The sequence below is a fragment of the Mesitornis unicolor genome, unplaced genomic scaffold (assembly GCF_000695765.1).
Source record: "Mesitornis unicolor isolate BGI_N332 unplaced genomic scaffold, ASM69576v1 scaffold8414, whole genome shotgun sequence".
NCBI classification, from domain to species: Eukaryota; Metazoa; Chordata; class Aves; order Mesitornithiformes; family Mesitornithidae; genus Mesitornis; species Mesitornis unicolor.
The window spans coordinates 27,319-42,223 of record NW_010178027.1 but is presented as its reverse complement, the minus strand read 5'-3'; the positions used below and the strand labels follow the sequence as shown (position 1 = coordinate 42,223).

The following is a 14,905-nucleotide window of genomic DNA, read 5'->3' as shown; positions in this document are numbered from 1 at the left end:
TTCCTGCTGCGTGGGCTTATTCCTTACCAGAAATGAATGCCCTGTTGTTCATATGACTGTGCATCAAATAGATTTGCAGGAGCTGTCTCTTGTATGTACCCCTTTTCAAGGGAACACATCTACAAAGACCTTTCCTGAGATACCTGTATTCCCCCTCCTCCTCATAGAATAGAGATCTGGATACTATAGCCTTTGGAAACCATCTGGGTATCTTACTGGCTCGCCCTTGCTGAATTTTCTCTCATCTCTATTCTGACTCCAAGGAGCCTGGGTATCATTTAGGTACTTCAAATTAACCCATTTGAAATCAGTTTTTGAAAGTCGAAGTCAATAAAAGACTAAGATTGATTTGACTGAGTAATTCCTCAGCTGCATATTAAAACACAAATTATTCGAAATTATGTTTAGCTCTTTGCATCATCAACTTTCTTTGCTCTTGTTTCTTCTGGGGGTGTTGCTGTGCCCCCAGGCTCAAGGGACAGTGCACCATGGTGTGATTACTGCCTCATGTATGTGGCTCAACTGGGAAGGCGAGGTCCAGATGCCTCTCACTTCTTATTTATCACCTGCTTTTATTCATGAGACTTGACTTGCTGTCCATGTACCCTAAGTAAGGGTGGGGAAAAGGTTCTTCTCTTGCCGTGGCCTATGTGTGGAGCTATAACTTTACCATAAGAGCATAAAGTCTGCATGAGGTAATGGAAATATTGATGGGTAGAGTGGTTGGGAGCACTGAGGATGGGAGGGCCTGAGTACATATGGCTCCACCTTTTGAGATGGAGCATCTGAGGCTATTGCTGTGCAGAATGTGTAAGTTCTTATTTAAAAATACCATGGATCAGAGACCAGCCTAAAAAAAACCCAAATCCCTTGTGCTTTGTTAAAGGCAAGAGTTCTCATCCCTAATTTTTCCCCTCTAATGAGATGATAAGGAAAACAAAAAGGCACTGAAGACAGCGGGCACAGGGCAGGAGGTTTAAACATCACGTAGTGGGTTGGTTGGATTTTCCTGGCACAGGATGCCGTTCCCTGCACTGTTTCTTTAACTACAAAGCTCCTTTTCTTTTAGAAATGGAACTTGAAAATTGGATTTTCTGTTTTTTAATCTGTGTTTAAATTTGGAAATGACTTGACCATAACGCACCGATGCCATTGGAGATTTTCCTGGCAGGTTCTTCTCCAAAGCAGTGTTAGCCGAGGGAATGGCAATTACCCACTGCCAAGCCTGGCGCTGGCTTAGGTTATTGGAACAACTTTCTGTAGATGTTTGCCACAGCTCTCTGTGGATGGAAAACAGAAACTTTTTGTATTTTGTACATTCATGTTGATGTTAAAGGCCTCTAAAGGCAGAATAGCGATGATGGGCAACATAGAAGGAGGAGGAAGACTTTCTTGTGGCCGCAGGCTCCACAGCAGTGTTCAAGGGGTCAATAAAGCTGTTGGGGTGGGTATGTGGATGCTGGATTTCAATGTAGAGCCCATGTCTTTACTTGCCTCTTGTTATAACAAACCATATCTCTCTCTGCACCAATTCACTTTGTAACAGCTTCCAATAACATCTGAAATACTGTTATTTTTTTCCTGTGAAAGCAAGGCTCAGAGATTTAAATTCCCTGACAGCTGCATAGACAACAGATACCAGCACCAAGAAGAGCAGAGCCACTCTTGCTTCCTTATGCATAAGAGGAGAAAGTGTGATGCTTGTAGACACATGGGTCCAAAGCCTAAAACCGGTGTTGGTCATCTGTCTGCAGGATTATATCAACCGCTTGCTGTGCACAAGTGTAGACTCTTGCAATATGAAGAAGGTTGATTAATGTGGAATTAGTTTTACGAATACTTGTGCTGTTCTATGACTGTGCAGAGCATCTCCTTCCCATGAAGAACATTTGGGACAGCACTGCCACAACTCTGGTGTTGAGGCCACTTGCAGGCAATCCCCTTGGGGAAAAGCGATACCTGCAATGTGGTGGGATTTAGCTCTCCCATGCAGCCTTGATGCAAGCTGTTCCTGCCCCCTTTTCACTCATTTCAGTGCACAAGAGGGATTACTTTTGCAGAGTTTGGTCTTGCTGATTGTTTTAGCCAAAAATCTGCTCTTGGAGTAGGTTCTTCAACAAGGTGCTGATGGTGCCATGTGCCCCCCCCCCCCAGCTTCTCTCCCAAAAAGCTTAGGAAATGTCAAATCCTCTAAGGGGTCTTAAAAAGATTAATTGCCCTTTGACTTCTGCCATCCCTTAGCTTTTAATAGGAAAGAGCTCACAAATGAAAGGTGCAGCTTAGCGGCATTAAGAGTTTATGCCTTAGAAGGGTAGGATGCTGCTTAACTTCATACTGACTATGCTGGAGTCTCTTGTGGGCTGTTATTTCAGTGTTTATTTGTTTGTGAGGACCTCAGCTCACCCAGGCAGCTTTGTTTTTCTCCTGCAATAAGCACTGCAATAATGGAGCTATGTTAAAGAGTAGAGCAGAATCATCCCTTTAGTAGGTGTTAGCATTAAATCGGCACCATGCAACAACCAAGGGAAAGGTGTGGAACACGGAGATGGCTCTGCACTGTGGGCATCTGCTGTGATCTGAGCTGGAAGAGAAGTTTGTGCATCTATTTCTATAGCTATTCTGATGCTTTTTATTTTCCTACTGTCTGGCTCCTGAAGGTGCTTTTTTAAAATAGGATTTCTAGTGTGTAATTTAAGCACGGGCTCAGCCGGGGAAAAAAGAACCGATGGCAGCGTTGTTCCCTGTACGGCAGATAGCGCTGGGCATGCTGTGGGAGCTGTGTAAAGAGCCAGCACTGAAGTGGGGCGGCGATTATTGCTCGCAAGCCGTTTCCATCTCCTCCTGCGGCGTTTAAGTGGGGTTGCTGTCAGGGCATATGGCAAAAGGGTTAAAATTTAATTAGAAAACATAGTGGTAGCTACTGGAGCTTAGCAGAGATTTATATAAGCTGCTAAGAAGGACAAGGCTGCTGTGTGAGCTGCTGGTGGGGCTGAGCTACTGCAGCCGCTGGCTCCGCTTCAGGCGCCGCCGGCCGGGGCATGGCTGGGAACCTGCCCAGGAAGCGCCCTGAAAGAGGAGTTTGTTTTAAGGCTTGACCCTGGCTCTGTGCAACAACCCTGCCCTCCTCCCGCCCTATAAAGCCGAGCTGCCGTCATGCCAGGCGTCTGAACCGGGCAGCGAGAGCCAGCGGGAGCCAGCAGGGACGGGGATATTGTTTTCCCATCGCGGAGCGGCTCATGGCTTCGGTGTTCATGTGCGGGGTGGAGGATGTGCTGTTCAGCGGCAGCCGCTTGGTCTGGACGGTGACGGTGGCCGCGCTGAGGAGGTGGTACGCTGCCCGGCTGCGGGCATGCCGGCAAGCCCTGCGAGCATGGTGCGGCCTCCGGGATGTCTACCAGGTAAAAAAAGACCGGTTATGGCTCTAGGTTTTGTTAAAAAAGCACCGTGCTGCCTGATGGACCTGTGCTTGCTCACCTCAGGTGAGGCGGATCGGATGGGGTGAGGTGAAGAGCATCGTGAAGGGCTGTGGCTCACACAGTCCCCTGTGGAGATACGTGGCAGGTTTATCATCAGGGGGGCTATGCTGAAGCCTAATAGCTGTGCCTCTGCCTTAAACTCGGGGTTTGGGGAAGATGTTTTCTATGGTAAATATGTTTATCAAGTGTTTCAGCAGTTTACTGCCCCCGGATTGCAGCCCCTCGGAGCTCCTTTCGCTGCTGTCACCGTCCTGGCTGTAGCTTTTTCTGTTCTTGATTTGTGTTGTAGTGTGTGAACGCTTTAGATTGAAAAGAGATCACTATTTGGGGGGGGGGGGGTGTGTGCAACAGGTCCTGAAACAACTCTTGGGAGGCTCTCTGTCCTGCAGGCAAAAAACCCAGCCTCATACTCGTGGTTACTGTGGTATCCAGTTGCAGTTAGGGTGGTGTCACTCTTTTTGGAGTCTGTTTTTGCTGGCAGTTACTTATTTTTGTGTCTGTATTTATTTGTCTTGTGTAAGCTTGTGATGTGTGCCTGGTCAGTGTCAGTGTGCGTGTTTGCTAGATTACGTTGAATATTTCAAAGCTGTTTCTCCCCTCTCCCTGATGTATTGCAATACAGAGAATGACACAGCTCATAGCAAACAGCTCTCCAGAAGCATCAGGACGTAACTTTCATTGGAAAGTCATGCTAAAAGGACATCTGTACCTATTTAATCCCAAGGAGATCTGTTGCTCTTTAGCTTTAAGGTATGCCTGGGAGTGGAAGAACAGCTTTATGGTGATAGAAGTGCTTCCAAGCCCTCAAATGCAACTTGGCATCTTGTACTGATAATGGATGTAAGCATGTTGTGATATGTGACACATGTGACACTTGAGGAATATGGATCGTGTATAGTTAGGGAATATGCAGGAGTACAGGCATCATTGCTCCTTGTTTGACCACCTTTACTGACCTGAAGAAGAGCTCTTGGCTCCCTTTATAAATCAAATCTCTCTACCGCTGTACTGTGTGGGTGCTATCTTTGGAGTCCGTTTATGTTGAGCGCAGAGCTCTGACTGCCTTTGCTTCCTATTGCATCCCCATGGAGGCAGACCCCATCCCTCCCAATAGTGTCTCGGTAAGGACCAGGTCTGACAACAGCTGTATTCAGCCCATTCAGCTGTGATTCTCTGACGGTTGGCTTGAAGTGAAAAGATTCTGTGATTTATTTTTTTTTTTTCATAACAAAGTGTGCCTGTATCTTTGCCCAAACTTACTGTGTCCTAGTGACTGCTGGTGGAATAACCTGTCTTACCGTCTTTATGAAAAGTATGGCTGACTTGTGTGTGTGTCCTGAAGTGGGGATGTGAAAATAGGTAAAAAGAAGAGATTGGTGCTTCTGTCATCCTTCCAGGTGGCCCCTGAGCCAAGGAGGTGGATGGGGAGTGCCCCTTCCCCGCTCACTTCTGCCCATAGCTTGTCACAGCCAGGCTGCTGGGGACACACAGGGACCTGTTGCTCCATGCTCACTGCTCCGAGGGTCATCCCTGGGAGATGAAATTGGGCAGAAACAAGGTGGCTCTTGCATTTTAACACCAGGAATTTCCTAGTGGGGGTGCATTCAAGAGATGGCTGAAGAAACGCCCCGCAGCTTTTCCTCGTTGGGTCGTGAAACACATGGCTTTTTGTGCTGTAGTCTTGGCTCCTTGCTGTTAAAACCACAGGCTGAGTCCGGTGTGTGCAGGACTGAGCACACAGCATTAAATGTCACTGATCTGTTTGGATATGAGAGCACTGTAAGAGGTTGAATCAAATACTGTTTTTCTTCTCCTTTTTTTTTTTAACACTTCAAGCTATGGGAACATCCAGAGCTGGAGCTACCCGAGTTTACAGGAGAGTAGCATGCAGAGCAGAGCTCTCCATGGGGCTGTTTCTGTGAGGAGGTAGATGCTGCAGTGTCTATGGGACTGGGCTCTAACCTTGGACATGAGATTTTGGGTCTCATCATTACTGTAGATTCTGTATTACCTTAAGCAAATGATCTTCTTTCTCTGTGCCCCTGTTCTTGATCTGTAAAATGGGTGTAATGACACTCCTGCTTGCCAGGGATTATATTTGTCTTTCCAAATTTTTGCTAGGAGGAAGTTTTGTAGTTAGTGCAGCCACAAGTAAGTGCATTTTTGCCTTGTTTTGTTATTAATATTGGCACCTGAACAGGTGCTTGACAAAGCCCTTTCCCACCTTGGTTTCATCAAGAATGTTCATATTTCTGTAACTCTTCCATGTTCATATCCCAGGTGTGAAAAATACCACAGGCTGTATATAAAGACTCTTTTGAACTTACACTTTTGCCCTTCCTGAGGACTCCCTGGGCTGTGCACAGTGTAACAAATCTGGAAACAGATCAGACCTTGGTCCCTGAGCTATGTGCAAGGGACGTGCAGGACAGGGTGAGGTGACAGGCACTTGTGCTGCTGGTCAGCCCTGGAGGCTCTGCTTTGATCCATAATTGAAGTTAATGTTGTTTTTGTGGGTCAGTGGCTGTTTTGGGGTGAGTTAGGCACTAGCAGGTCTCTCTTTAATCATCAGCACACTGTGGTGAAAGGAAAGCCAGTAGGATTTCTTTTCCTAGGGTTTCTAAGTTTGTCATTTGCGATCATGGGGGTTTTTTGGTCCTTCTTTACATACACAGGGCTTGGTAGCCTCATGTGAGACCTGAGCTTGGGTGGAGATGCCACTGAGACCTTCATGTGTCCACGCTGGGCTCTCAAAGCTCAGTGCTGAGGTTGTCACATGGTCAGAGTCGCCTGGTCAGGATGGGCTGAAATCCTCTGTGATGCTGTAAAGCCTTCACCTGGCTTAGCAGCTTAAAGTACAGAGGAAAACCCCAAACAACAAGAAGAACAAACCAGCTGTGATCAGTCACCTTCTCTGTAGCCTTTCTCTTTCTCGTGTGGGACCCTTCAAGGTCTCATAGGCTGTTGTTTCACCCGTTCACCTGTGCAGCGACTGCAGCCCCAGCCCTGGAAGCCAAGCTCAGGTGATTCCCTGAGCTAGTCTCTGCTCCAGGGTGCTTGCCAACATCTGCCAAAGGGGAAGGGATGTCCCATTTGCCCAGAACCTATTCATCTGGAGGAGTTTGTGAGCCCAAGTGCTGATGGGGTGTCTGTTTTGCTCTGAAATAACCTCTGGACCCATGCAAGGGGAGGAGGGTTGCACAGTATGTGAATTTATCCTGTCTTGGGTTGTATGCCAGGGAACATCATTTTGTCTATGGCAGAGAGCATCTCAAAGCCTGTCCTAGAAAAGACAGAGTCTTGCTGAGACAGCTGATGGAAGAGCTGGCACAGATCTGTTTTCTAACTGCAGCATGTCAATATATGGAGCTTGGAAAAAAACCTAGGTGAGAATTTGGTATAGATGCCTTCATCCAAGGGTACCCATTTCCTAGGAGGGAAAGGAGCAAAGGATGTGTTTTCTTGTGCAGGTCTGGCATGTAGCACTCTGGCCTGACAGTCAGGCTTTGGGTGTCCTCCCAGAGCTCCTCCTGGTGCCCGCAATGGGACAGCATGGCCCTTCTGGGTGTCCTGATGCTACTTCCAAAACAAAGCTTTTGGCTTTATTCTGTGTGGCTCTCCACATGCTGGTTTTTATAGGCCACCTGTCTTAAAGCTAATGATAGAGCAGTAAAATAGAAAGTGGATTTTTTTATATAAATGAACTTAATAAGCAGTGGCAAAGCCAAAATTTTCAGCATCAACCTCTATCCCATGTTTAGTTATTCGTGTTGCTGCTGGCCTGTCACTGGGATGCCAATGCTACTGTACTTTGGTGCCCGTCTTCCCCTGAGGTACGAATACCAATTTTCACCTATACATCCCACATCACAATCATTCCTCATTAGCCCTTATGCTTTAAGCATGAAAGAAACACTCCATTTGATAATGCAACTAACTTCTTATAAATTAAAAACTGGTCGAGTGAATGCTTTAGTGTCAGAGTTAAAGTGCACATCTGTTGGTCTGCTCACTGTGAAGGGGAAAAGAGAAACCAGGCAAACTGTCCCCAAAATCCCTGCAGAATACGATGATGTATTGTGATTTAATGTCTGCTGGACATGAAACTGGGTATGGGAGCATCTCTTTGAATTAAGCTATTTAGTTACACTGGCAATGTGGCCAACAACCTCTGGTGTACAAGTGTAAATTGGATTCACGTGGCTTTTTGGACAAAGTGCTTTTTAACCTCTGAAAGGTCATTTCCTTTGAGTGAAGTGAAAAGAATCTTGCTGGCGTAGCACAATAAATAAGCTTTGTACATGTGTCCATCCCATATGCACCTGGGGTGGAGGAGCAAGAGAGGAAGCGGTTGACTTCTGTTTCCTATGGTGCTAACGTAGTTTGGATAGCGGGGACCATGTTTCCTCTGCTACCACACCTTAACTTCTCGTTATGAAAAACGCTGACAGCAGAACTGGAGATGCCTTTTTCCTTGGTGATAGAGCTGTGGTGCTGGCATGGTGAGGGAGGAGTGCTGTGCTGTCGGGGCAGAGCTTTCCTTGCTTTGCACCAGGTAAACCCCAGGAGCAATGCTGAGAGGAAGCATCACAGGCATCCTTATGGGTCAGGGCTTTCACAGGGAGCTTGAAGTCTGTTTTAGAGGAGCTGCATATGTGAGCCTTTAAAGATTTAACCTTGGGCGCTGGGAGCTGCCAGTTGGTCTAGAAAAGCTTTTCTCCGGCTACTTCCATCCAGCTGTTTTTCTTTTGAAGGGATCTGGTCTAATGCTGTGACACTGCTTTGGCTCTGCTTGAAACCCCTTGAGATGCAAACACAGAGACTTCTCTGCAGCTGGGGCTTCAGGAGAGCCCCTCACAGAGCTGAGAGCAGGACTGGATCTGGGCACTGCTTCCCGGCAGCTTAGAGTTAAACTTGGCTTTACGTGCTTCCAGCAGCAGCTTTCCAAAGCTCTCTGCCAGACATATTTCCATTTGAGCTCATGATATAATGTTTGAGAGAGTTTATTCAAACAAAAATGTGATTTTTGGACCCCTCCTCCCTAGCAGACGAACTTCACAAGCAGACTGTGAACTTCATCTCATTTCCTTCAGGGTGTTGCAGTGCCAGTTGCAAACAGTGCCTTCTATTCACGAACCGCTTTGGCCTGGATAAATATTTTTTTTCCTTCTTCCATCTGACGCAGTTCACAAAATACGTTGGATTTCAAACGTCGCTGGCGCCGCTTCTAATAAGCAGGGTCCTGTACAAAGGTATCGCTGCATGAACTTCTCTGGATAAATCTCCATGTTGGCCTTGTGCAGAGGCTGGCCAGCTTGCTCTGACAGGACAAGAGGCTTATGAAAAGGCAATTCAAGTGTTTCAGGCACATGCTTCTTTTTCCATCCTTTGTTTTTTGCCTTTGAGTGTTTAGCTTTCTGTCACTCCTTTTGCTCGCGTTGTCACTGCAGCTCTTTGCAATCTTGGATGGACTGTCCGTGTGCTTAAAATAACACTGCTATCTTTGTCCCCTCATTTTCTGAAAATCAGGCCACCCTTGTACAGTCTGCATGGCTCTTAAAACCTCTGAGTCATAATTAGTGATTAGTAATTCTACTAATCTTCGGTGCAGATGGAGGCCAGGTCATTCTCAGAGACTGCAAAGAGGATAAAGCTAACAGCGCTGGAATATATTAGCTTAAATACCCTCCCACATACAAATACACACGGACACTTTTCCCTGCTAATTGGTCTGTCATTCATTTAAACATGCATCAGTGCTGGGGACGGAGAGGTGGGGAGAATAAGGGGCATCAAAATGCTGAAACAGCCTGAACGCGCTGCTGTTTGGCCATTAAAACCCGTCGCTGGCAATCCAAGCACCATTAGATTTAAGACTGATGTTTCTGTGGTTGGTTTTGCAGCTGATGTGGGATAGGTGCTGTCCCAGTGTCCCACTGGTGTGTGCCCCAGTGTTCATCCTCCTGCTCGCCATCAGGTCCAAATGTGTGGTGCCAGCGGTGCTGGGAGTGGTGATGGAGGAGTTATGGCATGTGGCACTATACAGCGTGGCCGTTGCTAATTATCTGCTGTGCTCTGAGCACCCTGGGTTTACCTGTAGTTGGGTCAGTGGTTTCTAGGTGGGGTGATGTGGAGAAGGCCATGGTTGTTGGCATCTCCTGCAGCCAGGGTGTTGGCTTGGGTGGGAGAGGATAGCCAAGGGCTGGAGGGTGGGAGCGCAGAGACTGGAAGAGCAGGAGAGGGCAGCGTGAGAACTGCTTATCATGAAAAGTACAGGTTGGGCAAGGACGAGAAGTGAGATGAGAGACCAGAGCATAAAAATAATCATTCTGACCCCATTTTGGTTATAGGTCAACACTCTCAGTCCTCTAAACTGAGCACAAACTTGCAGGAAGGTGTGGGAAAACAAATGGGGAGGAGGAAAAAGGCAACAGAAGTGCAACAGGAGAGGGAAACTGAGGTTATAGGTAGGCAGGAAAAGAAATGAGGGGAACAGCCTCTCCAAGAAAGGTGACTGCCCTAGGCAAAGAAGTCCCCATGGCGCTGAGTGTGAAGTTGTTTGGCTGATGCTGGACTGGACGTGTCTGGTTGCCACAGTTGTTTTGGCAGAGCAGGCACATTGGTGAAGCCTATTGGGAGTCTGGTTGGGCAGGTGCATTTGGGTGTGCAGGTTGGGGTTTGCTAAGCCGTAGCGAAAGTGGGAGTGAGCAATTCCTCTCTATTCTAATATCAAGCACGTTGCATCTGGTCACCTCATCCAGAGAGGCTGTGCTGTGCTGTAGGGTTATGTCCCTTTTGGTGAGGAGTCACAGTGTTGCCATCCCCAAACCCCAGCTCCAAGCTCTCCTGGTGGCCTCTAAGCAGCAGAGACTTGCCTCTGCTCAGCTCTTGCTGCTTCAGCATCGTCTCACTGCTGGAACCTCTTGAGAGTGTGCTGTATTTCTCCTAAACTGTAATTTTTATTGTTTAGAAGAGTTACCTGTGGCCCAGAGTAGATCTGAATGGCACAGCCCGGGTCTGTGTGTGTTTGGAAGCCCTGGGTCCTCTGAGGAGTTGTGCTCTTCCCCTCCTCCAGCTGCTCCTGTGGTTATCCCAGCAGGGCAGGAGTTGGCACCACCCAGGTAACCTTCACGTCATTTCTCTAAGGAAAGATGATTCACTGTCTGTTTTCCATCCTATTTTCGGGCTTTGGAGTCTGTGTTTTGGAGATGCATAAAAGCTTGTTACTTCAAAATACTCTCCCAAAACTGTCTTAGCTGCCATCCCTTAGGTCACTGGTGCTGGAACAGACCTAACCTGGCATCCTCCTGCCTGCTGTGGGGCCAGCTCATGATTTGTTCATGAAACTGTTACTGGGCTTTGCATGGAGAGCTTTTGTACTCTCATGGCTACAAAAGAGTATTAACTTTTATGAAGTAACTTGAAGTGGGGGGAGTCTTTGTCTGCAACTATTTAAGAGGTGGATATTTGATCAAAGCTGATTCCTCTGCATTAAATGAGAAGGAGAGGACACCTGGCACCTACTGGGTGGCTGGGGTGGCTGAGTTGCACTCTGGAGGTGTCTGGGTTGCTGGGAGTTTATGGAGGCAGCATTGGTGCCCAGGTGAAGGGAGCAGGGCTGACTCGGGCTCCTTGGTGGTGTGGACCGGGCAGCCTCACTTCTCTTTCCAGCAGCACCAGTAAGGCTTAGGCTTTAGCTTAATGGAGCCTGGTGTTGGCCTCCAGTTCTCAGTACAAGGAGCCTCCTTTTCGGAGGAGTTGCATGTCTCTGAAGTGCTGCTTTCAAAAGTTGGACCCCGAGGTCCTTGCTTCCCATTCTAATAAAAGCAAGTTACTTTGTTCCAGGTGAAATTATTTTTTTCTATTAAAATAGATCCATGGATTATAAAAACAGAGGTGGAAATGTTTTGATCATTTGTTCTCTGTGCATACTGACTGCTCAGGTGGGAGCATAAATACCCAAAGAGCATCCAGCTAAAGGGAAGAGGATGTTCTCACGCATAGGTGAGGTTGTCTCTGTGTGTCCAGAGCTGCTCACCACTCTGGTAGCATTTGGTGATGTTCCCCTTGGCCTCTATTGGATGCCGTGGTCCTGGGTTGTGTTGTTTTGGCATCAGTCTTCTTACCGTAACTTGTGCAGCCAGAGGATGTGAGTCAGTGCTGCAATTTACAAGCTCGGGTACCCATACTTGCCTCACATAAAAGGAAATTAATAATGCCGAGCTGCATCTATGAAGGAGCAAGCTTGGATTTTAGATTTTGAAGTAACTGCATGTGTAAACTGGTAAATTTTAGATCTTGTGCCTCCTGTGTACCTGCCTGGAGGCCAGGTTGGAGCTCTGGAGGTTACAGCCTCCTGGATTTGGGTGCACAGTTCTTCAGTTTTCTGAAACTGTTGCTGTGTCAAAGCCCAGAGATGTGTGAAGCCTTGTAGGTTGATGCACCAGAGAAGGAAATATATAGTATATATAATATATAATACCAAGTATAACTCTGTATTTTGCACAGCAAAAGCAGCCCTGCAAAGGGAGCAGTAGAAGAGCAGGTAGATATGCTCCTGTAGACCAACCCCGACCCCAGAAAACGTTCAGATGGACTCTGTCCACACTCCCAGCTCCCTCCCCAATGTGCAGTAGCCCCCACCAGAGGCAGCAGAGCTGTGCTTTGGAAATGAGCTTGGGAAATGCAGTGAAACGCTGTACCTGGAGGTGTCCGGCACAGCAAGGGACTATGGAGGATGGGGATATATGAGATGAGGGTGGGTGTGCTGAGAAGACGAGCTCTGGGTATCTTCATTTACCTGTGTACCTTCAGATGGGTGGCTGAGCCTCTCTGCTGCCGCTCCCAGGCATTGGAAGCAGAGGCGGCTTCAACTTTCAGTGCTGTGCCAACTTTTAGTACAAAGGTCCCTTCTGTCCCTTGGTGAGGAAGAGCTGGGGGGGGACAATGGCAGCGCCCAACCATGCTCAGAGCTGCTGGTGTGGGGGTCCTCGTCTGTGGCACAGGGAGGCTGGCAGGGACCTGTGGTCCCACAGCGAGGGGTCTCGCTGCCCTGGGGCTGGCACCTTGTGCTATGTAAATGTTGAGGTTTTTTAGCTGGTTTTGTTTCATAATAAAGGAGTTAACATTACGAAGGGAAAAAAAATAATCGTGCTGCTTTCCCAGCTCGCCTCCATGTTTAACAATCACGTTTCAACCTCTCGTGTCCCCTGACTCACACTGGAAAGGCTTTTGTTTGAGTTTGTAATCAAAGCAACAAACGTGAAGGTCACTTCCTTGAGATTATATGGCAACGGAAGAAGTCCGGGATCGTGTCTCCCTTCTTCCCCCAACTTGAACGTACAGAAGATGTGAAGGTTTGTTACATGCACGCTGTTGAGTACCGCGTGGGTTTCTTCAGTCCTTTTAAACACGCAGGGCGTGTGGCTTGGAGGTAAGTGGCTATATTTTAATTTCTGATGCAGAGCAGCAACAAAAAGCGTTGTTTAGTGCCGTTATGTTGTGCTCTGCCTGAAACATCACCCAGGGCTGGGAAGCAGGCAGCCAGAAAGCTGCACACAGCAAAGTCACTTTATTTTGGGGCGCTTTGGGAGCGCAGGCTGAAACCTTTTCGCTTGCACCACTTTTTTTCCCCTCAAAGATCAGTCTGTAAAAGTTTCTTTGCCTCCTTTGCGCTCTGTGGTGGAGATAAGGGGCTGCTTGCTTGCTCCCAGCACTTACAGCTGTTTTTTCCTGCCTTTGTGCCGCTTTGGGAAAGTGCTAAATCCAAGTTTGACAACTTTGCTGCAGCTGGAACGCAGATCTCTAATTTTGGATTGCAGAGAAAACACATTTGCAGAGATGGCCCCTATAGGCTGTGCTAAGATGTGATTATTTAAATCAAACAAAGCGCAGATTCACAAGTCTTGAGGAAAGGCGGTCAGTGCCTGGGACAGGAGCTCCTTTCAGTGAGTAACTATTAAATGGCTCATCAGTTTGGTCCCTATCCTCCTGCCCAAAAAAAAAAATCCCTAACCTGCTGAAGAGGTTGGCACTGGGGATGCAGCAGTGCTGGAGGAGCTTGTTAATGGCTGTTGAGAAAGAGCTTTTGATTTGGAGAGCTTGTTTGGCTTTAAAAGTGGAGAGTGGAGCTGTCCCAGTCTGTCAGACCCCCCAGTGCATGGCGAGGTGTTGGTGTTTGGGAAGGGCAGCTCCTTGCCACCGAAATGCCACTCTTCAGCAAATACCCGTGACCTTGACATCTTCCAAAGAGCTTGGGATTTCAGGCTTTTCTTGGCTTATTTGCTTGCTCTCTGCATTTTTTTTAAAGTTACAAATTTAAAGGTAATTCAGACGGACTTGTGATATAGCCCTTTTTTAAACAATAATTGTTTTTCCATTGCCTGTTTACGTAATGCCTGTTCAAGGCTGGTGTCTGGGTTTCCTGAGGGGCTGCTGCCAAGCATGAGAGTGGCAGGAAAAGTCCAAGGGGAGGATAGGAACAGGATGGGGGTCGAGCTGGGTGCAAGGACCCTGATGGAGCAGGGAGGAAAGAGGTGCAAGATGCCCTTGGAGGACGTGGAGAGGATAGCAGATACTTGGTCAGGGCTTGCTTTGCCTGTGTCTCCTGCCTCAAAAACCCAACTCAGGGGTGAGCAGGGAGGTGGTGGAGAAGCAAGAAGTGAGGTGAAGGGGACGGAGGAGCAGCCTGTGAGAAGCCATCGAAGAGATAGGTGAGAGCTTTTGGGCTGGGGAGAGTCAGAGAGGTAGCAAGGGCAGGGTGTGGGTCTATGGGGGTGGGGAAACTCTAAGGGGGTATTTTTTAGTCTTCTGTATTCCCATAACAGGGAAAGCTGAGTTTGTTTCAGGTGGGTCAGGGATGACATCTGGGGTGGGGGAAAAGCAGTCAGAAGCTCTGCACTGAATATCTCCTGAGATTCGTGTCACAGAGACTTAAGCAAAGAAGCAGGAGCTTAACTGATTTGGCTCCGAGCTCCTGGTTGGGGTCAGGACAGGTCACAGGAGGGTCATGGTGGGTACCACTCCCTCAAGGCAGAGGACGCTGCTGTCTACAGGCAGTGCATTTTTGGGGTTCAGCACAGCTTTTCCTCCATTGGGGGGCATCAGGAAAGTGCTCTGATCCCCCAGGATCTTTGTTCTGCTTGGGTTCCCAAGGGATTGCACTGGAACGAAAAATCACCACGGGCCCATGTGTGGTAATAACCCAGCTGCAGTGGCTCAGTGCTGTCAGTGATAAGCGTGGCTCCACCAGACACTCATTTATTAGCTGTGCTCTGCCAAGGAAAGCAGATGTTGGATGAAGTATTTCATTGACTTGATATTTGTGGCAGATTTGCACTGATTGTTTCCTATTAATTTTCCTGATTTTTTGGGATTAGCTGTAAAGTTGCCTGCCTGTTCTTCCCTTGCTGTTCTTTTAAATACATTGC

General features: G+C 47.7%; 1 protein-coding gene across 1 annotated transcript in view; it reads left to right on the top strand.

Moving 5' to 3' along the window:
• Positions 1-3,236: 3,236 nt before the first annotated feature.
• LOC104538928 (FERM domain-containing protein 4B-like) overlaps positions 3,237-14,905 on the top strand; it is a gene marked incomplete at its 3' end in the record, with an annotated part of 28,241 nt that continues 16,572 nt past the window's right edge. Inside the window, exon 1 of the mRNA XM_010182309.1 lies at positions 3,237-3,398. Coding sequence (XP_010180611.1) covers positions 3,237-3,398 — 162 coding nt within the window. The remainder of the gene's footprint in view (positions 3,399-14,905) is intronic.